At 37.2% G+C, this 27,252-nt stretch overlaps 1 protein-coding gene across 1 annotated transcript in view; it reads right to left on the reverse strand.

Moving 5' to 3' along the window:
• The window catches only part of KCNH7 (potassium voltage-gated channel subfamily H member 7), a 479,507-nt gene that overhangs the window by 104,346 nt on the left and 347,909 nt on the right, over positions 1-27,252 (reverse strand). Inside the window, exon 6 of the mRNA XM_038584668.1 lies at positions 26,028-26,242. Within this exon, the coding sequence (XP_038440596.1) occupies positions 26,028-26,242 (215 nt within the window). The remainder of the gene's footprint in view (positions 1-26,027; positions 26,243-27,252) is intronic.

Here is a 27,252-nt window from a genome sequence, read left to right on the forward strand (position 1 = left end):
ATTGATGTCCACACCTTTTGTTCCTCCCCATCTTGGAACAGCCACCCTGTTAGTGGTAGGCTCAGAAGTGGCTATATTTAAATGTGCTTGGTTATGAGTCTTGGCAATTGTTTATCTTAAGTTGGAGAAGTCTGTTTCCTGGCTACCTGATAGAGTCCAAGTTTCAATTAGAGAAGAAAAATTCAGCAGCAATCTCAAAGCATTAAAATAATTGGGACATCAAAATATAAGTAAAAATGCCAATATGATCTGACCTTATGCCTTTGTGCTAAGGAATACAAACCTATTATGCCAATACAACTAGAAGCTGTACGTTATCTAGTCTGTAGTTAGCTATTCCAAATTATGCAAGATTATCAACAAAATGTCTTTGCAGATGAATTTAATGTCCTATTTATATATTTTGGGGAAGCTATATATTCTTTATTACAATGTCTTTTAAAAGTTAAGGTGACACGTTATGGCTAAATACTGCTTATGATATTTTATTTCATGTTAAAAAAGTAAACTCTTACAGATTCATACAAGAAAATGCAGTTGAGAGCAAAATAGTATTTTAATGTCATAGCTAAAATTTCAGGAAACATTGAGCAATGACTATTTTTGATCTTGTACTGAAAGTTCTGCCAGAGGTAATCCTTGCACTCAATTTCATGATCTGACCTGGAGAATGAACATGCAAATTAATAATATTCATAATATCTGCTAAGAGCCAGGTAAGCAGAATCCGTCAACTGGTGTGGAGACATCTAGGAAAGCTTGACAAGGGTGCAGTTTGAGTAAATCTTAAAGGGTAACAGGGATTTTTTTTTTTTCAGTCGGAAATGAGATGCTTTTCAGGAAGAGGCCATCACACTAGTAAACCTTGGAGACATGCTCATCAAGACCACTCAGCGGGGGAATCCCTGGGTGGCGCAGTGGTTTGGCGCCTGCCTTTGGCCCAGGGCGCGATCCTGGAGACCCGGGATCGAATCCCACGTCGGGCTCCCGGTGCATGGAGCCTGCTTCTACCTCTGCCTGTGTCTCTGCCTCTCTCTCTCTCTCTGTGTGACTATCATAAATAAATAAAAATTTATTTAAAAAAAAAAAAAAAGACCACTCAGCGGGACAATGGGCTGTGGTCTTCAAGCCTTTCTGTGTATAAATACTACCTGTGAAGCTTGTCAAAAGGCTGATTTTCTCACCTTTGCTCTCTGAGTCTAGGTGAGACTCAGGAGTCCGAATTTTAACAATCTAGAGGGAATCCAAAGCAGTTCCTGTGTATATATTTCTATGTTTGCAGATTTGTGTATTTGTGTGTGGGTGTATGTTTGTGTGTATTTAGTATGTGTCAGCATGCTTGTGTGTACATATGTTTGAGAGTAGGCAAAGGAAGAAGGTGACATAGAAATGGCATGGTTGGAGAGGGCTATGGCAAGCAGTTTGTGTGGATCCTCAAATGCCTAGCTGAAGAGTTTGGCTTGTGAAGCAATGCAGTTATTACAAAGTAGTAGACTTCAAAATCTCAGATAACAGGAAGGCAATGAAAGAGATATTGGCTTTCATCCGATTGTGTGTTAAGAGCTGCAAGTGAAGAGAAATATGTTCTTTGATCTAAACAAAGAATAGTAGTTCATGCAGGAGTCTCTTCAAAGTCATAGTTGAAATATTCTTATGGAACCAAGACCTAGGGCAAAGGGATGAATAAGCGAGGGTGAGAAGTAGTATTAAGAAACAGAGAAGAAGGAGAGAAAGTGCATCAAAAATCTCTCAAATCACTTGTTTATTAAATCACTCCACCACAGGTATTGGGGACCTATTTTGTGCCAGTCACTGAGCAAGGCTCTGTGGATGTAGAAACATAAGAGTCATTCTTTCTCTTGAGGAGTTCGCATTTTCATAGGGCCATAGAGAAATACACAATGACAATACAGTGTGATAAGTACCACAATGAGTTAGGCATGTGACCTGGGGGAACAGAAGATGCCACCGAGTCCAGAAGGGGTGTGTGTGTGAGAGAGAGAGAGAGAGAGAGAGAGAGAGAGAGAGAGAGAGGGTGTTTCCTGGAGAAAAACAGAACTCCTAAATTGAGTATTTAAGCATAAATGATAGTTCCTCAAGTAAAGGAGAATAGGGAAAGGCCTTCTAAAGCAAAGACAAGAGGTCAAAGGGGTCAAAGGTCATAAGGGGTCAAAATGGCCTCCTCACTGTAGGTTGGCTTGGTTCCTTGTGTGATATGTTCTGAAATGGCCTCAGATAAAATGGGGAAGTTATAATAACAACTTATCTTTATTGAGGTCTTATTATGTGCTAGACACTGCCAACAGCTGCATAAGAATTTTCTTATTTAATCCTCACAATAATCCTATAAAGTAGGTATCATTATTGTCTCAGGTTTTTATGAGGAAATTGAAGCCCAATGAGGCCAATAAACTTGCCTAAAGGCATAAGGTTGATAAATTGTGGAGGCTGGATTTACAGCCCATGACCTTAGAGACTATCTGATATTGCCTTCATGCACCAAATATGAAGAATATTGCATGTCACATTAGAAGGTCTGATATTCTCCTGAGGACAATTAGGAGTTGTTAGGTGACATATTCAGATTTGTAGTTTTTAAAGACCACTCCCAAAACAAGGATAGTTTGATTGGAGGGGATCAAGATTAGGCTGTGAGTCTAATTAGAGGTGGTTGCTCTAATTCCAGAGAGAAATGCTGAGGTCTTGGAGTAAGACAGTCCGTAGTGTGGTAGATAGCCTCTCTGATGGTCCTTGATGATTTCTGCCTTCTGGTATTCAATGTCCGTGGGTAATCCTTTCATGGGGAATGTAGACCGGATTTACTGACTTGCTTGTAATGCAGAGAAAATGGTGGATGTTGTGGGATGTCACTCTCAATATTAGGTTGTAAAAAAACTGCTGCTCCAGTCCCACATGTGCTCTCTCAGTCTCTTGGACCACTGCTCTGGAAGACGCCTACAGCCATAGGTGTGAGGCCCACTGGGAGGCCCCCATGAGTTACTTCAGGAGAGGATCTTCTGAGGTCAGTCATTAACCTCAGTAGTGAGCTTGGAAGCAGAGCCCTCTTTCTAGCCTTGAGATGACGGCATGCGTGCTGTCACCTTCTTGCAGCCTTGTGAAGACCCTGAGCAAAATCACCTACCCAAGCCTCTCCTTGATGCGTGACCCACAGAACCTGAGACAATAAATGCTGCTTGTTTTCAGTCATGAAGATTTTGTAATTTGTTTCTCAGTAGCACAGAACTAAAACATCAGGAGTCATCATATAGACTGCAAGCCCCTGGAGACACTTGCTATAACTGTGGCAAGTTGACACTGTTTAATGATGCCATTTGTGTACAGCATACTAGGTAGGAGGGTTTTTCTGGGAGAATATTACTACCTCTAATTGACAGTAAAGCCCTGAGGAATTAAAGTTGCTTGTAATAATCCGTTTTTGTCTACTTTTCTAACAAAATATATTTTTGGTATTTCTAGCATAATTTTGGAAGATCTGAGAGTGAGCTCTCAAGCTAGTGAACATGGCATGAGGCCAAATAATGGGGTTCCAATTTCCAACCTCCACCCAGATTGCCCCTCACTTAGATAGCCTCTCACTTAAGCCAGTTCTTTATTCTATATCTGGGTGTATGGAAGAAACCACAGTGTTACAATATGGTTGTTGTTGTAACACATAGACCACAGCCAAGTAAGTGACGGTTGAGATATACAGCAAATTCATTTTGATAAAGATGAGATTATTATGTGCTCTTATAGCTGAATTTCACGACTGTATAGGATATTTATAACCCTTAAATAACTGCCTTTCATTATGTATTCTCTCTCAAATAGTTGACAAAAAAGAGGGCAACTTTAAAATGGAGTCCTTAAAGGCCCCCCCCCACCCACCCATGATGTGTACTTTCTCAGCCTTCTGAGTCATGAGCTGTGTGCATACAGTTGGCTCAGATGAGCTGGCACCCTTGAAACTGCAGCAGCTGCACGAAACAATTACCAGACTCTGACTCAGAAAATTTCCCATGGGGGACAAAGAGCCAGCTGGGCATTGCTGGTGCTTGTCTGGTGGACGTTTGTTAGTTTGTATGAACACTGAAATTCCCAGGGCAGCAATCAATGGGTGAGATAATTCAGCTGAGAATACATTAACCTAGAAAAATGCAACTGGAGAGGACCCTTTTGAGGGGAACCTCTGTTCTTTCAGCAGAGCAAACTGGCAAGCCTTGTCCTGACCATTTAGAACCTGGATGAAGCCCCTGAAGCTTGGCATTTCATTAAAGGCGCCTGGTACCCATTAATGAAATTCAATCTATCAATCCTCAGTTTTCTCAGTGTAACTTGCTGAAATAATGTCCTTAAACTTTCTGATAAAAATTACAGTGGAATTTTATACACGGAGCAAACTTCTAATGCTAATCCTCTAAGACATATTCATTATACCAAAGGCTGTACCAAAATATTAATATTTGCCTGGGTTACTGTCAGATAAGAATACCTCAGAGCACCTTAATACATTCAGTGATTCAGAAAAACTCATTATCTTGAAACTATCATTTACCTTGTTATGAAGACAGAAGGTGAAATGAGGTGATTTTTATAGTAGAGTTTATATATTTAATGTAATATATATTTAAAATAAAGGTTGTAAATCTTAAACTAATGAAGGGTGTTCTTACCGGTTCATTTCAATTACTTCCATTTTGCTAGCTTATATATAATTTATATCTTTAAGATTATAGATTCATCAGTACATTTATTAATATATTTTAAAACATATTTAAATGCAACTAAATCTTGAGGTCATTGATCAAACAGAGGTTAACCCCTATACTATCTGTAGTGCATGATAATGGCAGAAAACAATTGTATGTCATTTAGAAGAAAGAATACCTTTCCAGAGTATTTGCAAATGTGAAGCTTCAAAAAATAAGATCCTATTGTTACCTCCAGCAGAAACATAAGAAGTTAGATGTTAAAGGTGGTTATGCATATAATTAAGTTCTGCATTTATAATACAAGTTTTGGTCAGGAACAGAAGATGCATCCCTCAACATCTTTCATGTTTCAATTACCTCAGGAGTTAGGAAATAGGACATCTAAGGCTTAGGCTGCCACAGAAACCTTGTTATTCACAAGCAACAACAAGAAGAAGAAAAAGAATGAAAGAGAAGCATGGAATTTTTGCCTGGGACATGGTAACAATTAAAGGCAGTACTTTGAAAGTTTTGGAGCTTATGATCAGTCGTGACATTCTATAGAATTCCCTGCCATGATATTTCTTCCTGGGTGGAAGCCCTCGCCTCCTAGCTTGGATTTACCCAGCTGGAGACTAAGGTCCTGCAGGTATCATGAGTGTTCAGAGTTTAACAAGCCCTTGGAGAGTAAAGGAGCAAGGCATGTACGAGGCAAAGCCAAGACTCAGGGTTTATGGAGTACAAAGGAGTCTGGCACAGTCCTACTCCTTTTGCTCTTTTTCCAACTTTGGTTCTATCTTCTCTGACAAGCAGACTTGAGAAAAAAATCAACAGTCTTCCCTGTAAGTTTCAGAGATAGGATAGAGAAAGGAAGATTTTAAATGAAGGAAGTTTTCCCTTGTTTTTTGTTGTTGTGGTGGTGGTGGTTGGTGCGTGTGCGTGCGTGTGTGTGTGTGTGTGTGTGTGCTGGACAGGCCCTAGAAAAAGCAGCTTGTCATTTCTGTCTTTGCAGAAAATAATACTGATGCACACTTGAGCAAAATACTATGAATTCTACAAGAAAATATTTTGCTCTAAAGCTTCCTTATTTTGTCTAAAGACTTTCAATATAAAGATATTACTGAATGAAATATTGTTCAGCTCTTAAAAACCAAATACTATTATAGATTTAGGAGGTAACTTGGTAGAAATATGGCTGCACTTTGCCTCTTAAATCATATGCCTATTCTTCATATATAGCTATCCATCCATCCATCCATCCATCCATCCATCCATCCATCCATTCCACCTGACATTTATTGAGCATCTACAATGTATGAAATATGGGGAAAATCATTAAAAAGAAAGAAGACATAACCCCCTGTCTTCATTGTGCTTATGTACTAGCGGGAGAAGGCAGGCATGACACAGAAAACTATACAAATAAAGATCTGGTTATAATTGTGATATGTGTCATAAATGATAAAAGGAAGGCTCTGTGAGAATATAAAACTGAGTGTCTTTAACTTAGTCTGATGAGGGTGGGGAAAGTGTTCTTGAGGAAATGGTATTTGAGCTGAAGTGGGCTTGGTATGGTGGTGGTACACAGAGGTGAGACTAGAGAGAGGTAGGTCTTACATGCCTGGAATAACAGCCTTGAGGCTTCCAGTCACTCCCTGGATCTAGAAATCTAGGCCTTTGCTCTAAGAAACATTCACCATCCAGCCATCCTCCATCTCTTTCCACATAGTAGTTCTTTACAGCTTTGGGAGCTTTGGTAGTCTTTCTGTGTGGACCACAGTTTTATAGACAATTAAAAATGGAAGTGAAAAAAATAAATAAATAAAAAATAAAAATAAAAATAAAAAAATGGAAGTGAGCCAACAGATTGTCCAGCAAGCAGCTGTGACCTGCTTAAGGTCACAGAGTATCATGTGTTACCTCAGTGGTGAACATCTTGTAGACTTAATCTACTTGTTTGCTGTAAAAATCTTAAGTTTAATAAGAATTATTTGTAATGAGCACATCCATTCTGTGACTCTTCTAAAGTTATCCTTGATCATTTTGTTGGTCTCTAGTCATACAGACTAAATATTTCCTTAATTCATTTCACAGATTCTCCCTTCCACCCTGCCTCAACTTCAGAGAATGTTTAAACTATTTTGAATCAGACCATCATCTGAATTAATTAAAATTCAAAATTGTATAAGTCTGAATGAATTAGGTTTTTAAGGCTTTATTACACATTGTAGCTCCCATCTTCCTCATCCGATGAGAAGCCATGGAATCATGAGTCATTGCAATTCTGGTGTTAATTTAATTTCAAACTTGCTTGCCTTTAGTCTAAGGTAGGCCCTTGGGCAGTTTAAGCTCCTGACCTACTTCAGAGTTTCTTTTATGCTCTGGAATGCAGCACATTTTATAGAGCAGGTTAGACTCTAGAACAGGTCATTAATCATTGTAGCTCCCTGGGCTTTCCTAGTGCTTTTGAGAAGGAAGCAGAACTGATACAAATAAAACATGTGGGAAATTTTTATTTTGAAAGCTTCAGATCTGTTCACAAAAACCACGAGGGAGGGGAGAGGTACTGCACTCTAAATTTAGGTAAGGGATGACTCAATTACTGGAAAATGTTAACTTCCTCTAACGGGAAAGGGGGATATGAGGATCTAAAAGTCTTCTTTTAAATTAGATAAAAGGCCATTCAATATCTTGAAGTTATATCTAATATTTATTGATAAATTGAATATAAATTATTTATCTTTTAAACTAATGGTAATTTTTTGAAAAGAATTATTTACATATTTGAGAGAGAGAGCTCACACACATGAGTGGGGGGAAGGACAGAGGGCTAGAATCTTCAAGCAGACTCCTTGCTGAGCACAGAGCCCAATGCGGGACTCAATCCCAGGACCCATGAGATCATGACCCATGCTGAAATCAAGTGCCCACTATTGCTGATTTTCTTATTAGCTAAAGGTACCTTTACACATTGATCAAAGGTTTTATTTTATGTTTAGGACGACCAGGGCTTGGATTTTTGGTGAAATAGAAGGCTCATGAACTTTATATATTCTTGTGGATTCTAAGCAAGCACACTTATTTATGAGAACAAATGACTGGTACCGAAAGCACAACTCCAAATTCAACTGAATGAGAAATTAGCTTTCACAATTTAAGCATAAATCCAGTAACAATACAGGTTTACTTTACTCCTGGTTTCAATTTTTATAAATTAGAATTTGATAAATAGACACTCAAGGAACATTCATCTAAGGAAACTTAAAAAGACCTAAAATAATTAGACACGGAGAATAAAAAGTGTGAGGCCACTATAACTCGAGACCAGGAGTGTGTTCTTGTGCACTTCTCATTTCATAATGGGTCTCGCCTCAGCTCATGCTCATGTCTATATTCCCTCTCCACTCTTCCAAATGCTGCTCATTGTTCAAGGCCCATTCCAGTTTTCCATAAAATTTCTTCTGACCATGCAGATATAATCTTCACCTGAATGCTAACAGCAAATATAGTCTGGCTGATACATGTTACCCTTGAATTATATACAGGTCTGTAGTATATTCTCCTATTATGTCACATATTATAAATAGACTTCCGACCCAGACTGATCAGAGGAAGTCTGCAGAGCAGGTAGTGTATGTCTTATATACCACAGGTACACAATAAATGATGCCTCCAAAGGATAGAGGTAGTGGAATTAAATCTAAGATACAACATTAAAGAATTGTGTATAGTGTGTGTGTGTGTGTGTGTGTGTGTAAGATTGTTCTTACTTGCATGGTAACTGAAGTATATCTAGAATCAGATTTGAAGAGCTGAAGAAAAGTATTTTTACCTACCTGGGAATGTCTTTGGAGGGGCCTAAATAGGATTCCTACTAATACCCCTTTTTAAGTTCTATCAATTTCTGACTTTTCATCTTTCTTAGAATGGAAATAAGTACAGGCTGATCCTCAAGATAGAGGGATAGAATTTATTTTAATTTCTACTTCATGACAATGTCATCTTAGATTTTATTTGAAGGTATTGCAAATGTAACCTGATATTTTGTGAAGAATGATTTTGCCAAGGAGACCATAATTTCTCAAGGGTTTAATGAAGCTATTTCAAGATCTTATGAAAGGCAAGAAAATCTCTAGTTGAAGGCAGGCATTAGATTAAGATATAAAAAATGGATTTCCGGTTAGTTCATATAAGAATTCTGTTTTTTTTTTCACCTAGATTTATTGAAATGTTACTGTTTTAAATAGACACCTGTGGTATAAGTAAACACTTTTTCTTAGTGTTCCTGACCAATTACTACATTGTAAATGGGTCAGTCTACACTAAACACAGGAAGCTCACCATATTCATAAATTTATTTTGAATAACAATTAATGCTCCTTGTTTAGGAGAACACTGTTTTACTGAGCCCCCAACTCCCTCTGATAGGGAAATGGCAATGAGGCCAGTGAGGTTGAGGGGTGCCTGATGAAAGTGGCTTGGCAGGGATTTGGGGAAGATACAGACAGAAACAGAGGATTGCTTCTTAAAAAATACCTTTTCTTTTGCCTGTCATCCCTTCATCTCCCTCCTTAACATTTCCATCAATAAAAGATTCATTTGAGTTAATGAGCTTTTCCTTCAAGATGCAAATACATCCCAGTGAGAACAAAACTCTGATATTTAAGTATGTTGCTTTTTATATGAAATACTCCAATTGAATTAGCAAAATTAGCAAAAATTCAGAAAACGTGGATTTTTATTACAAAGAGAAAAACTGGGGGAATTTACTTTTAAACAAACTCTATTTATAATTTTGTATATTACTGTAAACACTTGGATAGTCTATCGGATAGCCATTCCTGATACGCAGGGAGCATTTTGGAGTGGAATACAGACCAGGAAAAATGGTCTACCTTACAGAACAAGAAGTTACTAGGTGCAAGGGGGTCAAGGAAGAGGAAGCAGGAAATAAGGCAGTTAAGAAAGGGAAGCTGTCTCACCGTACCCTTCCTTCAGTGGCCTCTAGGACTTTGCTCCCTTATTCACTTGGCTTGGAAGCCTCTGTGTGAATGTTTGTGGGTACTGTGCATCCTTACTACTCATGTCTCTGGCTACCTCCCATCCTCCACGTTCCCCCTTCATATTTCAGTGCAGCACTGCCTCCTCTGCCTCCTCCAGATTGAGTTATATGCCCCTTCTCTGCTCACAGGGCTCTCCTTACTCCACAGTATAAGTTTTATGACATTTTTTAATGGGTTCTGTTAATCTATCTTTGTCCACATGACTAGATGGTGGAGCTGTGTTACCACTGTAACCCGATTGCAACACCGTGTCCTGTTCAGAGTAGGAACTCGGTACATATCTGAAGAACTAGAGAACCCTTTGCTCTTTTGCCGTGGACCTGATGTGTACCTACAACAAGGAAGAGATTATCCCTACTTAGTTAGATCCTAATTACAGATTCAAGACAGAAGAATCAAATAATGTCGCCAAGAACATTGGCAGTATTAAGTGATGAGGGCTGGAATTTCAATACAGGTGACATTTTTATCCTCTGTTTGGAAGCTGTGGTATCAGAGTCACCATCTCTTACAGATCAGCCCAAGCTAGTCCTTTCCAAATTGCTCTATTCAGCACAATGTTTCCTCATTATTTCCTGCCTCTTTTCTCATTTTTGAAAAGGATAGAATATATATATTTTTTCTCTCCTATATTATATATAAAATATTATGCTAATATATGTTAATTATATATGTTAAGATTATATATATATTATAGATTAAAAATGGAAAATTTTATCACATTAAAAATGTGATAAAAATTATACTGTGAGTAAGGAGTGATCTATGAGCAGAGAAGGGGCATCTAACCCAATGTGGAGGAGTCAGAGGGGGCAGACCTTAAAAAGGTTAAATGAATGGATACATGAGGTCCTCATTACTTACTGTCGAAGTACTATCAGAAGTTAGAATCATCTCTTGTATGTGCTAAGAATATTCTATATAAAACGGCATTTTATTGAGTCTATCAATTGGTGAGTGAGCCCTGTGGCTAGGTCTTTGGGGGCATATTTTAAAGATGTTATAATCTTTTTCCTTGAGGCATAGTTAGGAAGATGAAAAAAGTCATTATGAAGGCACATATACACACAAATAACTATCATCTATCTATCGATCTATTATCTATCATCTATCTACCAAGATATACAAAAGAGCATGAAAATAAATGGTTTAGTATCCTGAAAATAGACAAAGTACCTTAGAGTTTAAGGACAGGAGAGGTCAACACAAGCTGTGAAGGCTGATAAATTTATCTGGTGATGCTATGGATTTCAGAAATGGGTAGGACTTGACACATAGAGAAGAGGATGACAATCGCAAGTCTAGGGATCACTGCCAGCAAACATCCAGGTCTTGTCATAAGTGGGAAAAGTGGAGACGTAAGAAGACCGTTTGCCCAGAACAGACAGTATGTGATGGTGAGGAATAAGAATACAAGCGGTAAGGAAGGAGGAAGCATGAACAGTGTGAGTGCTTTGGGGAGAAGAAATATTCAAACGTTTTCTGCAGTGTGTGTGTGTGTGCGCGCATGCACTTTCCAGACAGATGAGAGGAGTCAATTTCAAAGAATATACTGAAGTGAGTTCATGTGGGTGATCGTGCAAAAAAGACATTAACTCATTAAAATTCTAAAGTTTTTGCTCTAAGACAGTGTTGGGAACAACTGTTTAAAGCAATGCCAGTACTTTTAAACAGCAACATTGAACTCATTGGTTGAACCAGAACCAAGGTGTGCGGTAGGTCACTCAGGTGAAGCATTAAGCCGAAGCAGGAGAAGAGAATGATGTTATTGATGTCTGCTGCTTTCTGCAGCTACAGAAGCTTAGGGAATTGAAAATGTTCCAGAAGCAAGTTCTCTTAACCTTTATAGATTAATCAGGAATATCTCCTTCCTTTACTGGATAACCACACCAAAATGAATGTTTCCCTGCAGCCTTCAAAATCTATTCTTAATGTTTTCTGGAACACGAAGTGAATGTCAAGTGCCAACTAAATATAATTATATCCCAACTATTAGCAGGTTAATTTTCAAATGTTGTAACTGAAAATTCTCGGAACTGTTACACATCAGTAGTTGTGTTCTGGGTTTCTCTTCCAGGATTGAGGATGGGGAAGTACTTCTATCCTATTAATAAGGAATTAACTCTTCATAAGCTATGGAAATGAAAATAGGATGCCAAACAAATAACATACAGTGAAAGAGGGGTTCTGCAATCTGGAATTACTGTTCTTGACCACATGTGGGAATCTTATTTTTCAATGCTAAAAATATTTTCTTAAGGAACAGAAGTTCACTGTTTTCTCTGTTGCTTTTTTTATGTTCTTGTATATTATCTCTTCCTAACAGTATCAATTCTACATTTGAACCTGTTGGCACAAAAGTAGCATTAGATTTTTTTCAGAGAATATTCTCAGAACAAATGAGTAATAACAGTCTAAATTTTAGTGACTATGTTTTTTAAAAAAGTTGTTTGTTTTTCCACAAAGTTAATTTTCTGTCTTATTCTTGAGGCAGGTAGTAGAATATTCATCTCCAAAAAAGTAGCCTGTTTGCTTACTCAGTTTTAACCAGTTACGAAGACTCACATTTGGTAGTGACTATTTGTACTTCTTAAACCATTTATTTTGCAAAGAAGAGGATCTGAGTTAGAAGGAGTTGGACCACTTAGAAGGAGTTGGATCAGTTGACGGGATTCTAGGACTCTACAAGGTTTAGACGGAAAGGAGAAAATACAGGGATTAAAATGGTCCTGCTCTCCATTAGGCATGCCAAGTGGAAAAATCCTGGACTCCAAGTCCAGAAACGAAGCTACTAGTCTTGGGTATGCAGTTAACAATTTGTGGGACTCTGGATAATTCACTTAACCCAAAATTCTCTATAAAAATAGTCTTGACTCGAATCAATGAAAACATCGAAGTGATTTTGATAAAGGAAAGCACAAAATAAATAGTAGAACTAGAGCAAAGTTTAGTGTCTGACCCTTTCAAGTTCCTCAAAACATACACACACATATGAAACCTTAAGAGAAAGTCAATATATAAAGCCGTTTAGATGAAGTTGATCTGACCAACCTGGCCATACTGTGGAGGTCCCGGACCTCTACCCCCTTGGGTCCATCCTGCTTATTGGCACCTAATGCTCTAAGGAGCACAAGCTTTGAAACTACTGGAACAATTGTTTTTTTACAGTTTTTGTAAAGGAGTTTTCCTCCAAAACAGCACTAGAGTATTTCTCTGTATTGCATTCTTTTTTTTCTTTATTGTTATAGCAACAACATGGTGAAGAAATCTGAAAAGACCACCACTGTCAGGATGTACCCCAATCTAGCTATTCAAAATGTGATAATGCACTATTGGCAGTTTGATATGCCAGAGAAGATCACTGCACAGAAATAGGAACTAAAACACCTATGTCTCTGATGTTTTCTCCAAACTTAAAAAAAAAGGGGGAGGGATGCCTGGGTGGCGCAGCGGTTTAGCGCCTGCCTTTGGCCCAGGGCGCGATCCTGGGGACCCGGGATCGAATCCCACATCGGGCTCCCGGTGCATGGAGCCTGCTTCTCCCTCTGCCTGTGTCTCTGCCTCTCTCTCTCTTTCTCTCTCTCTCTGTATGACTATCATAAAAAAAAAAAAAAAGGGGGAGAACTGAAGATTCCAGATGGAACAAAACAGTCTTGTTGAAAGCAAGATTCCCCCAAGTTCCCTGTCCAACAGTTGTTTTCCCCTCTGATTCTAAAGGACTAATTTGGTTTCAAAATGCAGACAAATTTGAGAGAATCTGTGTAAGAAATATATTCAAAATCTTAAAGTGACTAAACAGAAGTCTAAGCCAATGGGTTATTTTATCATATGAATTATATAAAATAATTCTAAAATGTAAAAATATGGTAAATTATTTATCTTTTTATTATCTAGAAAGTTAGTGCCTTAGTTTTTTACTTACTTTCAAGTAATAGGTTGTATAGACTCGACAGTAATACTTGTTCTGTGGAAAATACCTTTTTTTTTTTTTTTTAGTTAACTTTATACTGAAATCTCATGCCTGCAGTTGTACATTTACTGGAATTAAAGTACTTTGTCCATCAGGATTTATGCCTTCAGGGGGTACCTGGGTGGCTTAGTGGTTGAGTGTCTGCCTTTGGCTCAGAGCATTATCCCGGGGTCCTGGGATGGAGTCCTTCATCAGGCTCCCCTCCGGGATCCTGCTTCTCCCTCTGCCTATGTCTCTGCCTCTCTCCCTCTCTGTGTCTCTCATGAATAAATAAATAGAATCTTCTTAAAAAAGGATTTATGCATTCATTTCTATGGAAGGAAATATAGGAAAGGGAGGGAGGGAATCTTCACCTGAGACACAAAGTGGGCTGGTAGGATCTGATAATGGCAGAAAAAAGAGGTGAGGGCATGAAAGGTAATATAACAGTTGTTTTGGAAGTAATTCAGGTGCCTGCAGGTAGGAAAATTTAGGGGCCTGAAATCACTGTTTTCCAATACCAACCCATGAATAATGGATATAGCTATGGGCACAATTTACAAATGACAGCTTATCACCCGAAATAGGATTGTATAGCTCAACGGACAGCTGCCAGTCAACCAATAAATAGTATTTAATATTTTTCTCCATTACATTCTTTTTTTTTTTTACTTCTTCACTCAATTTCACCTAGCACAGTTGCCATGACCTGAAAATGAAGACTGTGTTCCTAGGAATAGTATGGAGATTTGTCAACTTCATTCTTCAGTTCAAATGTAAGAAGGATCAATAGGCACCAGGAACTAGCTGCAGACCATTTTAAAATATTTTTTGTTACATCTGGAAAGGAGAACTGAGAGACCAAAATGACTTACAGGAGCCAAGGAAGTATGGAAAACAGCATGTGTATGTGATCTGGTTCACATCCTATCGGAGGCTGCCTCATCTCTGTCCTCACATTAAAGTGATATCCTTAGGACCACTAGCCTCTGGATACTGGGCTGACCCCTGGGACAATGGGCTGAAAAGGCAGGTTCTCCATTCTTAGCAATATGTTCACTAAAATACAGTAGGTCAGCCTTAACTATGGTAATCTCAGAAGAAAAGCTGATACACTTTTTAAGTCTCTCCTTCATGATCTTGCATTTCACATTTTTCCATTTCTACCCAAGTGATTCTAAAGAAGTAGGCTTCAAAGTATAGGTGTATTTGCAACAGATGTATTTAAAATAGAAAAAAGAATATAGATGTATTTCCACCAGCTCCCCCAAGCTAAGTTCTATATTTGGGACATGGTTAGAAAAGAAACCTAAATGGACTTCATTAAAACAAGGGAGAAAAATGTACTTACTATGTATCATCACCTTCCCACTACTATTGTCTCATGCCTCTCCCAACCTTGTTTCTTTTAAGATTTCTAACACATCCATGTTTGAGTTGAACTACAGTGCTCATAATTATCCACGAAAAAGCTTTCTGCCTAGGCTGGTATTTCCTACAGGATCTCCCCTCAAATATGAATTCCTCAGAATATCAATAGGTATTCTATATAAACAGATAATTAAAAATAGGTTCTGACAGGGTGCCTGGTATTTGAATAAGACAACTTTTCTTCTAGGAAATACTTGTGAGACCAGTGTTCTGAAGACACTTTGGGAGGACTCCAGCCTAGGCACACACATTTACATGGAGATTGTGTCTTAGAGGGTTTGTCCAGAAAGTGAAAATAGCAGTAGATTCTCCTGGAATCAGGATGTTCCCCTATGAAAGGATGCCTGTTTCTCCAACATGAACCAACATGTTTTTTTTTTTTTTTATCTCATTCAGAAATCTACAGAAAGAGATAGATGTACAATAGCAATGAAGAAATATAAAGCCTAACTCCGTACTTGGGTTCCTTTCTTAGTTTCTTTAGCAACATAATGAAAGGATCAGGCTACGTCCATATTTTCCAAATTTGCTTGATCTTAAAAATGTTAGAATCGAGGTTGCAAATCGAATGGAGATTGTTAAAAATTCAGAATCCTCAGATTTCACTGCAATTTACTAAATTTCCAGAATGTGTGTGTGTTGGGGGATGGGAGACAGAGGGGGGAGGGTGTCTCAGATGACTCCATTGATCAGTAGGTTTTGAAAAAAAACCTAGGGAAGAAGTTCCTTTGAATATTAAAATTCTATGAAGATTAACTGCTTTTTAATGAACTCTTTTAAAGCAATCGAGTTTTAGAGGGTTTATTATCTATCTACATAGTTTTCATTATAAATGTGATTTCCACAATACAGAGAAATAGAGCTAGAGGGGAAAATATATTACCCACAATTTCACCACTCAGAAAACCAATGAGACGTTTTTATTTATTTTATTTTATTTTATTTTATTTTATTTTATTTTATTATTTTATTTTATTTTATTTTATTATTTTATTTTATTACTATTTTATTTTATTTTATTTTATTTTTATTTTATTATTTATTTTATTGTCTTATTGTCTTACTTGGGATTTCTTTTTAAATAAAATTCCATGGTTTAATTCATTTCATGAATCTAGGAACAGCTCACAGCTACTTAACATTATAAGACCTTGGGTTGCCTGGGTATGTGAAAATGCCATGTCTGCTCTGGAATTTCCATAGCTGATAAAAATCCTTTGCCTGATTCTCATCCCGTGAAACATGAAAAATATACTCCTTCTGCCTACTGCCTCTAGGCAACGCAATTTGAACTGTGTTTGTCCCAACCTGTAAGCCATGAGGGCAAATGAGCAAAGAAACTCTCCCTCTAAAACTTCTTTTCTATCCCTGGGTCTGAGTTTAACCCAAGGCTCATACTAACTGGGGGGATAAAAAATGAAACATCCTGGCAACAGATATCCACAATCTTCCTGTGTCTCTGTTGCCATAGCAACCGGGCTATCACTATGTATGCTGAGCCAAATTATTTTAACCTGTCTCTTCTGACCACTGGTATTTTACTTCTTTTCTTCAAGCATCTATTTTCAACCTGGTTTCTTTGGATGACAAAACTTTTTAAGGAGGCAATATTTTCTCCTTCCTTCATTTAAAAATATGCAATGACTGTACAAAACCGAACAGGTTTTTTTTTTTTTTTTTTTTTTTTTTAAGTGATTACACATAAATGCTTGCCCTACAAGGTATGGCTCTTAGTTGCTACTAGGGTTTCATAAGGATGCCATTCTTTCATCATCTACACTACAGAGAAGTATAACTTTTGAGCTAATTATGGTGTTTTAAACTGAAATAAAACTATTTTAATTTAGAATATATCAGCAAATATTGAGCAGTTTTAATATGCATATAGTATTTAGTGAAAATAGATAAAAATTAATTTGTTGCTTTAAAAATCACACATTTCCCTTTTCAAAATAATGAATATCTTTCTTTTAGACTTAATAGCCAACAACATGTTTATAGTAGTCAATTGCTACTTAAATGTATATGTTAATTTTTATCTTTTCCTCACCATAACTTACAATCTTAGATAGAATATATTCTTTTGCCCAGAGAAAACTAGATAACATAACCCAGGATCTCAAATATAGAAGCTTTTTCTTTTTAAAAAGATTTTATTTATTTATTCATGAGAGACACAGAGAGAGAGAGAGGCAGAGACATAGGCAGAGGGAGAGGCAGGCTCACCGCGGAGAGCCCGATGCAGGACTCAATCCTGGGACTCCAGGATCACGTCCTCAGCCAAAGGCAGACGCTCAACTGCTGAGCCACCCAGGCATCTGGAGAAGCCTTGTATTTAGTAAAAGGCCCTTGAAGACAAGGACTTTGACTTACACATTTTTGCATCACTAGTATACATAAAGCTTTGGCTTACAGTTGGTAAGCACTCACAAATGTTGAATCCATAATTATCCCGATGAATGTGCTTTATTTCTACTTGTAGCATCCACATATATTTTTCATTTCGATTTGCATGTACAGACATAGATTAAATCCAGAATATGGGGAAAGCACTAGATGGGGATTTCTGTTTTGCTGTGCCAAGTTTGATAGTATTCTATAAAGAATAATAAGACAATGAATGCAAAACTAATGTCATATTAAATTGGAAGTGTTCAGAGGCAATTTCGGACTCCTGCATTACATTTCAAATTTAATTTGGAATTTGTGATTATTACTATTTCTGGCAGTTCAAGAGGATCTGTACAGTTTTATTGAGGTTTGCATGATTTAATAGTTTAAGCAAGAAATGAAGTTTAGGAAAACATTTAAAACATTCTGTAGAAGTATTGTGAATTTTGTTTTTTGTAATTTCATGAGCAAAGCGTCAATGAGGCTTTATAAAAATAACTGTTAAATATAGACTTTTAAATTAAATGTAATTTTTAATTCATGACTGTGATATTATGGTTTAAATAAGAAACATGTATTTGGTCTTTCTCCATGTTCCTGGGCTCTTAAGCCCTTTATTGTCCAGAGTGAATAGGGTGACAAACATCTTTGTTATGTTGATGAGATAACTTTGGAAAGCCCCTAAATCACTTCAAGTCACCTGTGGATGGGGGCTGGTCACTAGAGGAACCAACCTAGTAATTGTCAAAACCTTCATTCCCAGCCCTTATCTCTGGTGGGAAGAGTGGTTGGAGTTTGAATCTACAGCCAATAGCCAATGAGTTAATCAATAATACCTATGTAATGAAGCCTCCAAAAATACTCAAAAGGATGGGGTTTGGAGAGCTTCCAGGTTGATAAACACATGGAGGTGCAAGGAGAGTAGTGGACCAGGGGAAGGCCTGGAAGCTCTCCAACCCTATCTCCATACCTTGCCCTATACATCTTTTCCATCTGGCTGTTCCTGAGCTTTATCTTCCTAAAATAAACTGGTAAACATAAGTAAATATTTCTCTAAGTTCTATAACTACTCTAACAAATTAGTCAAGTCAAGGAATGGATCATGGGAACCTCCAATCTGCAGCCAGCCAGTCAGTCAGAGGTACAGGTGGTAACCTAGACTTGTGGTTGGTGTCGGAAGTGAGGGGGGAGTTTTGTGGGACAGAACCCTTAACCTGTGGAATCTGGTGCTATCTCCCCAGGTGGATAGTGTCATAATTGAGTTGAGTTGTAGGATATCCTGCTAGTGTTTGAATCTGAGCTGGAGTTAGAATTACAACAGCATTATTAATGAAACCATTGCTATACATATAACCACTTTTAATTTGTAGTTGCATCAGAAAGATATTTTTAAATATTGGCATTGAAGAAAATTTAGGATTAAATTTATCCAATATGAGGGAAACCACAGAAAGTGTTAAGAAATTTTATATTATTAAGCCTGAGATGATAAATTATTTTTTGGCTTTATTGAGGCTAATTGATATACAAAAATTGTACACATTTATAATTTTAAACATTAGCTAATAAAATCAATACTATCTCTCCATTATAAGTTAATCTCCATTTCTAAACAAGTCCTGAATTATAAGTATTGCTTTGGGATTCTGTCAGAAGTAAATATAAGTTTAGAGCCATTGAAAAACATGAAGAGATAATGAGCATATTCACAATGGACAAAATTCAGTGGAAAATAAAAAGCCTTAGTCTTTGAGTTCTTCTATATGTCAATATTATCGTGTAATTTTGCTTTTCCTGCAACTGGGGTATGCCACTAACAAAATCCAAAATCCTTTATCTGAATCTAAAATTAGCAGAAGAAAAATAGCATATAAACCCACACAAAAGATAATGCTGAAATGAAGCTCCCCTGTTGAGGAATTTGAGGAGTTCTGGAGAAAATCTACCATATTCTCTCCTATTTCTGTGGACTCACTTTTCTGGTAAATTGCTACTAAACTTTCATATTAAGATTTGACTAAACAGCCCAATGTTGCAGGTCTGTCCAAATGCCATCCTAACTGCTGAGTAGATCTAGTGGGCAAATAGGGAGCTAGTTCAGACTTACAGAGAGGGTGTACTTTAGAGATAAATAACTTAAGTTTGGGGTCATATGATCTCAGTTTGAAGGCTACTTCCACCATTTCCTTATGTGACCTGGGCCAGTTGTTTCCTCTCTCTAAGCATGATTCCACTTCTGAGATGGAGATGTTAATAATAGTACCAACTCAGAGGAAGGACTGTTATGTGGATTCAAATTGATAATGAATTAAACCACTTAGCATAGAGCCTGGCACATAGTGAATGCTCAATCAATGTCAGCTATTATTAAATCTATCAGAAGTCTATTTTCATGCCAATAATACACTTAAATGAATCCTAAATAATGGGAATCTATTCTGGCTCTAGAGTTCTATGTGGATTTCAGGATTATATGGCCTTTTAAACACTCAGAGTTTACTTTCTTGTGACCCAAGGCTCCAATTACTCCTAAAACTAATTTTCTTTAGTACTTTCCATAATGACACTATGGAAAAATTATACTCGTGGACTAGTAGTAATTATTTTCCCCAAATTAAGGTCTCCAGGTTCATTTAGGGCCTTTCATTTGTCTTATTTTCTGATGATCACAGTATAGATTTCTATTAAATTATTTCTATTAAACCTAGAATTATTTGGTCATAATTTGACCGGTAATGAGTCTAAAAGAAATGTAAGTTGCTTTTGGTTTCACAATATAATCTTGTAGCATTTACTATATTAGTACTTATAAGTGCTATTATTATTTATTGTTATATAGTGTTTCTCCAAGTAGTTTATAACCTCTTGAGTATTGGTACTGGTTTTTATACTTTGGCGTTTCCAGTGCCAATCTAGCACATAGCGCATAATGCATATTTAGTAAGGGTGTGTGTGTGTGTGTGCATGTGAAAGAGAGAGAGAAAAAGAGGAAGAGAGAGAGAGAAAGAGAGAAAGAGAGAGAGAGAAACTGATGTTTAGCCTGAATTACTATCTTCATCTTTGCATTGGGCCACTTATTTGGTTTTCCTTCTTTAGAGTCTCCCCTCCCCCACCGCATTTTTCTGATGTGGTCATTGGTCAAGGGGCTATGCTTCTTAGTGCACAAGGATGAGCACAAAACCCAAGTTGGCCAACAGGATTCTACTTTCTCAGGAAGGTAATGGACACCAGAGGAGAGAAGGCCCTCCTCATCAGAGTATCAACTATGAGCATTATGTGAGTTGAGACAGTCTGAAGTCCTTGCATTTTTAAGACGTGGAATAAAGTTTTTTTTTCTTTTCTTTTTTTTTTTTTTTTTTTGACTAAAATTAATATGGAAGAAAGTGCTGCTGAGATGGCAAGAATGTCATCACCTGTTCGAACATGAATGCAGTAGCCATGGCCTAAAGCAGATCTGTCCTTGCAGTTTTTTGGTTAGGCAACCCAATAAGTTCCCCCTCCCCCTTTCATATTTGCTTAGGGTAGTTCCAATTGGGCTTCTGTGATATTCTGTTATGGCATTGATTGGCGGATACAGTATCATGTGACTGGCCAATAAAGATTTGGAACCCACAGTGCCTTCTTAAATCTTCCTGATACTCTTATGCATCTGCAGGGAGAGTGATCTAATACACAATTTGTAAAAGCTGAACATTGCAACAAATAATACATCTTACACTAAAGATTAAGGTAGTAGAATTAGCCTCAGGAAAAATGAAACCATAGAAGAGTACAAAAGTTCAGTTTACTATTACTATTATTTAAAAGAAGGCATAGATAGCCAAGAGTTTGGTCCTCAACTGAAAACCACAACTGCATGGCAAAAGCAGATCTTTATTCTCCACTCATCCAACTTTTCTTCCAATTCATTGTTCTTTCTTCACAAAATTCCTGGAATTTGGTAGGAATTAGGCAATTAAGGTCCTGTCTTCAAAGTAAGACATCAGCCTGTACCAGCTAGATTGTATTTTTAAAACATCCACATCTTGAGAGAGTTATTTTCTATTTTCTCTAATTAATAGAGAAGGACAGATGGAATATGACATAAAGAGCTGATGCCTTCTAGAAGCCTGGCCTATAAGACCAGCCAATGAAGAATCTCTGGACCTGAAACAATAGCCAGAATCAGAATCTTGCCTATGGAGAGAATTTGGAAGGCAAGCATTTGCTTTGGGTATTTTTGACCAACAGACTTACTCTTGCTTAATTCTCGTCAATGTCTTCATTGGTGCATTTCCAAACCTTTTAAGATTCTTCTTGTATGTTGCGTATTATGGCAGGCACTAGTGATACAAACATCTCATGTTTCATTCATTCTCTGGTACTCACAGTTCCTCTAAGTGTGTCCCATTCCAGATTCTAATACCTTTTTTTTTTTTTTTTTTAAGATTTTACTTATTTATTTATGAGAGACACAGAGAGTGATAGGGGCAGAGACACAAGCAGAGGGAGAAGCAGGCTCCCTGCAGGGAGCCTGATGTAGGACTCGATCCCTGGTCTCCAGGATCACTCCCTGGGCTGAAGCCCATGCTAAACCGCTAAGCCACCCAGGCTGCCCTAGATTCTAATTCCTAACCTTGAAACTTCTCAAGCTTCAAAACTCTTCTTAGAGTTTGTATTCCCCAACCACTATACCAAACTCCCAATATAGGTAAGGTTTCCTCTTCCAGTACCCTCTGCATTCTGTTTACCTACAGTATAATCCTTCACACTGCATCCTAATTCCTATGTCCTGTACTTGTCTGTCTCTCTCACTGTCTCTCTCACTTCTTGAAGACACAGTATTTGCCTTTTCACATAAATTCCTAGAACTTACCACTGTATATTCTTGACTTAACAAATGCTTATTGAGTGAATAAACAAATACATGAATGCATGAAAGAGTGAATGAATAGCAATGTGGCCTCTACTCTGAAGAAACTCACTCTAGCTGGGGAAAAAATAACAATTTGGCTAATTGGCAATTAACCGATATATAATAGAGATGAGATCCAAATGTTGATTGAGCATAACATGAACAGAAATTAATTGTTCCTTTCATTTTATGCCTTTTTTCTGGATGTCTGCTCTATTCTTTGTGCCTAGAGGAATGTTTAAAACTCACTATTGAATGATCTATGAACAAAACCCCGATTTCTTTTGAAGAAAGGGTTACATACAAATCTATTAAGGGAATAAAATAAGAACATTAAATAAAGAAAATACTGCTGGCTGCCTACAGAAATACAGTGAGAATATGCCAACAAGGAGAATTTCCATATAGGCCTGACAAAGGGAATAGTAAGATCTTTGGGTTATTACCAAGTTTTTTTAGTGATTAGAGGACAATTGATGTTATATACTGTGAATGAAAATTCCAGAGATAGCTATGAGGAAGAAATTTCACAAACATTAAGTGAGGCTAGTCCTGCTTTCAAGTGTTTAGACAAAATTTCCAGAGGCCATGTCGGTAGGAGGAATTTCTCAATATTCAATGTCTACCTTGTTTGGTTTTACATGTACACAGTTGGCAGGTTTGTTACTAATAACTATAGACGGCACTAAAAGCAGATGGAGCATTCCTACCACTTCTTCTTTCTAGTTTTTGGTCCCAGCCTTTTTTTCAGTCCCTCATCATTTTTGACCATAACCATAGCCACTTCTTAAGTGTTCTGTCTCCATAATCTCCTTCTTATCACTGTATTTTTCAAACTGTTAGAAAAGAAAAAAAGGAGTGATCTTTTATAAAACAGGATCCAATTGAAATATTCCAACATCTTTAAGATGCATTTTTTTCAGTTGAGGTTCTAGGGGGTCTCTGAGAGGGGCACTGTACTATTTGGGTGAAGTATGAAAAGCTGTAGGAAAGCAATGGGGTGGTTTTGAGGACTTAGGATTACCTTAGTGGTAAATAATTTAAAACAAACACTTTTTAAAAATGTTAAAACAAATACTGTCATATTATGAAGGTAAATATAGAAGAGGAATTTAAAAAGAAAGCATGAGAATTTAACAGAATGCCAAGTGTCTGAGGGCAGCTGTTGCATTTTACTTAGACTCCCAAGGCACTTTTGTGCAAAGATAATGAAGAACCACCTAGAAGGGAAAGTTGCACCTCTCATAAGCTCCTGCCCAGCTTAGTCTCTCCCTGACCAGGAAAATATCTGTTTTCAGAAGACATATGGACTTTTGGGCCTCCACAACTTTCTTCTCGCTGTTTTCTCTACCTGAGATTCTCACCCCTTCCCTTTCACCAACTTCCCCTTACTCCCTTCCACCCTCCCTTCTTTCTGTCCTTCCTCCCTTCTTTCAGTAAACATTTCATGAACTCCACTCTGCCAGGTGTTCTACTAGTTGGTCTGCAAATATGTAGGGATGTAGGCAAAGATGGTGAGGAGAGCAGAGAGAAGTCATACAAACACATTACTGAACAGAATAATGACTAACATTGCATGTTATATACCTACACTATGATGAACACTTTCCACACATCATTTTGCTTATTTTTTATAAACACTGAGAAATAAGTTTTGTCACTAAAGCTTGCCTTGATATCACACAATAAATGGCACCCATCTTCATGGTACACAATAAATGACTTAGCCAAATTTGAAATACAAGTGCATGCGACTCTAACTTATGCTCTTAAACATCACTTACTAGTCAATGTAACAAGTAACTGTCTAGATCCAGATGAAATGCCCCATCACATCTCTTTCTTCTCTGAAATTACTCTTTTTAAAGCATAATTAGTTTCCTCCTGTTCCTGTATTCATTATTAACATAATTTCTTTATGCTATTTGTAATGTTTCCTCTCTCACCAGGCTTAGAAAGTCACCAAGGCAGGTACCACCTCTGGTCCATATGTGTATCACCCTCTCCTGGCTCAGTAGACCTGCTAAACATAGCAGGATAGGGTGGACCCTGCAGTAAACCAAGTGCATGAAGCTTTGCAGAGATCACACTGGGCTGCCCATAGACTTTAAGGTGTATTTTGTTTGGCTTAAAAAAGCATTTTGAATTAGTTTACCAACTTTTGGAAAGTAAAAGCTTATCTTAAATCCTGGATTTCCAGCTTCTTTTTTAAATGGAAAGATTTGGAAACATCGTCAAAGATTCTTGTGACCACAATTGGCTAGAGCTGAATGGTAACCATCTGCTTTAGAGTAGCTCTGCACTCTACAATTCACTATATTCTCCATTACTGTTATGCTGTCCTGGCTACTGGCAAGGTCCTGACCTTAATATTTGCAATCAGCCTTCTGTGCAATTTCTGAAATCTCTTAATTTCTTTGTTATGGGACTATTATAAATAATCATTATAAATTATAATATTAATATAATGTAACTATTATAACTTATTCTTAATTTCCAGTTTACTATGCTAAAAAAAGTGAAATGTTAAGGGTAGAAAGCCTCATTACTACATAAATATTAAAATATGTACTAGAGATGTTCTCAGTATTGCATGGTAGGAAGCCTCATTACTACATATACATAAAAATATGTAGTAGAGTATGGCATGTATAATCTCTCATCTCAAACACAGACGGCTTGGGTTTATTTATAACCGACTCGCAGTCTTTACACAGTTATTTCAGTTCACACACACAATGGGTTATTTACAGACCAACTATAGTACTGCTGGTAGTGATTATAATTACAGAAAAAAAAAACTTTATCAATTCAAAATCTTCAAGGCTTGGGATAGAGATTGGGGCCAAGTTTACCTTTATATTGTGACAGTTTTTGAAAAGATTTGCTAAGCAAATATACCAAGTAAAGTGTTTGTAAAAGAACTGTTTACTTGACACAAATTTTAGAGTCATGAATTCCCAACAATGTAAGTGCATTGTAAGCAAAAGCTAGATATTGCTTAGGTTGGTATTTTGATATAATAGGTACAAATTATTTTTATCTATTCTTTAAAGTAGGGTTCCTGCTAGACAGTACATTTTTATCCTAGTTCAAAATGCAGTATTTATTCAAAAACAATATTGTTCCTGTGAAATGTATTATTTACTTTTAATCATTTCAGCTCTTTTCCTTAAGTCGACTGACTTATATCTGAGTCTACTTAGTAGAGTAAGTGCAAAAAAGGAGGCCACAGTTTAGAGTAAATCCCAATTAGTCACTTAAAGTTTCAATAGTCACATCCATTATATTAAGAAACCATGCTTTAATAATGCAGACGTTGGCAGCAAAACAATAAATGTCCAAACATGATGAATAGCAGGTTAACTACCTTTGCAACAAAGAACAACAATACCAAGTTAGCCCATTTCTGCTAAGTCTTGTTATAGATAAAATCATAGTCTATAGTTTTATTTATCTGTTGCATTAGAGAGTTACCCAACATCTCAAGATAAATTGGAGTACAAATAAATAGCTTACCTCTTTTGATAGTCATGTATAGGAAAAATGATATGGTGCAGAGAAGAACCTCAGAAATAGTCAAAATTGAGAGTAAAATCATATCTTACCTGGGTGACTTTCTCTGTCACATTGTGTGTTCGATCTTTAACCTTGGGTGCAATAATGGTTTTATCTGAAGAAGGAGGGGATGCATTCTTTTTTTCAGTTTTGACATCTGAGAAATTCAACGTAAGCTGTGGAATCTTGTTAATGGTGCTGTATTTGTTGAGATTTGAATCTGATGTGGATCCCAGGAGGCTTGACTTGATATGATTAAAAGGCCCTAAAAAGATTGGAAAGTATTTGTAAAAGCAGTATCAGGAGAAATAGCAGAAAGAGATGGTCCTGAATGACCAGCTAATGATCCACAGCCAGTGTGACCCTGCTTCGGGTTGGACTAAATGCAGCCAGCTGATACCTGAACACAAGGTTTAGGGTCACTGTCTGCCACGTGGAGCAACATGTGAGTATCCGAGGATAAGATGGGGTCCAAGGTGTGTACTCAGAGAGCAGATGGCATCTTTAGCTGTTACTTAACTTCTTTCATTAAAGGCTGGAATAAAAGAAAAAAAACTCTACTCCTTATTATTGGCCTATTATTGGCCAAATTGGTTTCTCAAGAATGTCTTTTTTTTTATAATCCAGGGATTATTTGGGGAAGGGTTAAAATCATGTTGGCCATGAAATTTCTGAACAGGCTGTCTACCTAGTTCCAATATGCATTACTGCCCTCTCTGGGCCATGACAACTGACAAGCAGCTGAGTTTTTTATCTGCTTCTATTACTAGTATGAGATGTTTTACAGAGCTTCTAGAAGAGGTAAGCCGGGATGGGGGAATTTCAGATAAGACTGAGAAAGGCCAATGTCTTTGTATGTATGTGTATTCTATCAAAAACTCTAGAGTCCTATGTGAAATTTTAAAAATCTTTCAATCTTTCCTTCGCCCCACTTTCATTTAAATTTAAGACTTTCTTTTGAAGGGGGTGGGGGAACCTCTATAAAAACCTACCAGAAGAATGCCTTGAGAAACATAACTTAAAATTGAAGTGACATAGCCAGGTAATGGGCTGGGGTTGGTAGTGCCTGGTTACTCTTTTTGTTTGTTTGTTTGTTTGTTTATTTTATTATCATGCTATACTTTGGATCCTCAGAACTTATTCATTTTATATCTGGAAGTTAGTAGTACTGTTTGTCCAAACTTAGTACTTCTCACATTTCATTTCCTTCCTATGAAGACAATTTATCAGGTTTCTAGGACTCCTGGCCCCCTTGTTGAGTATGAATACACCGAC

The sequence above is a fragment of the Canis lupus genome, chromosome 36 (genome assembly GCF_011100685.1).
Source record: "Canis lupus familiaris isolate Mischka breed German Shepherd chromosome 36, alternate assembly UU_Cfam_GSD_1.0, whole genome shotgun sequence".
NCBI classification, from domain to species: Eukaryota; Metazoa; Chordata; class Mammalia; order Carnivora; family Canidae; genus Canis; species Canis lupus.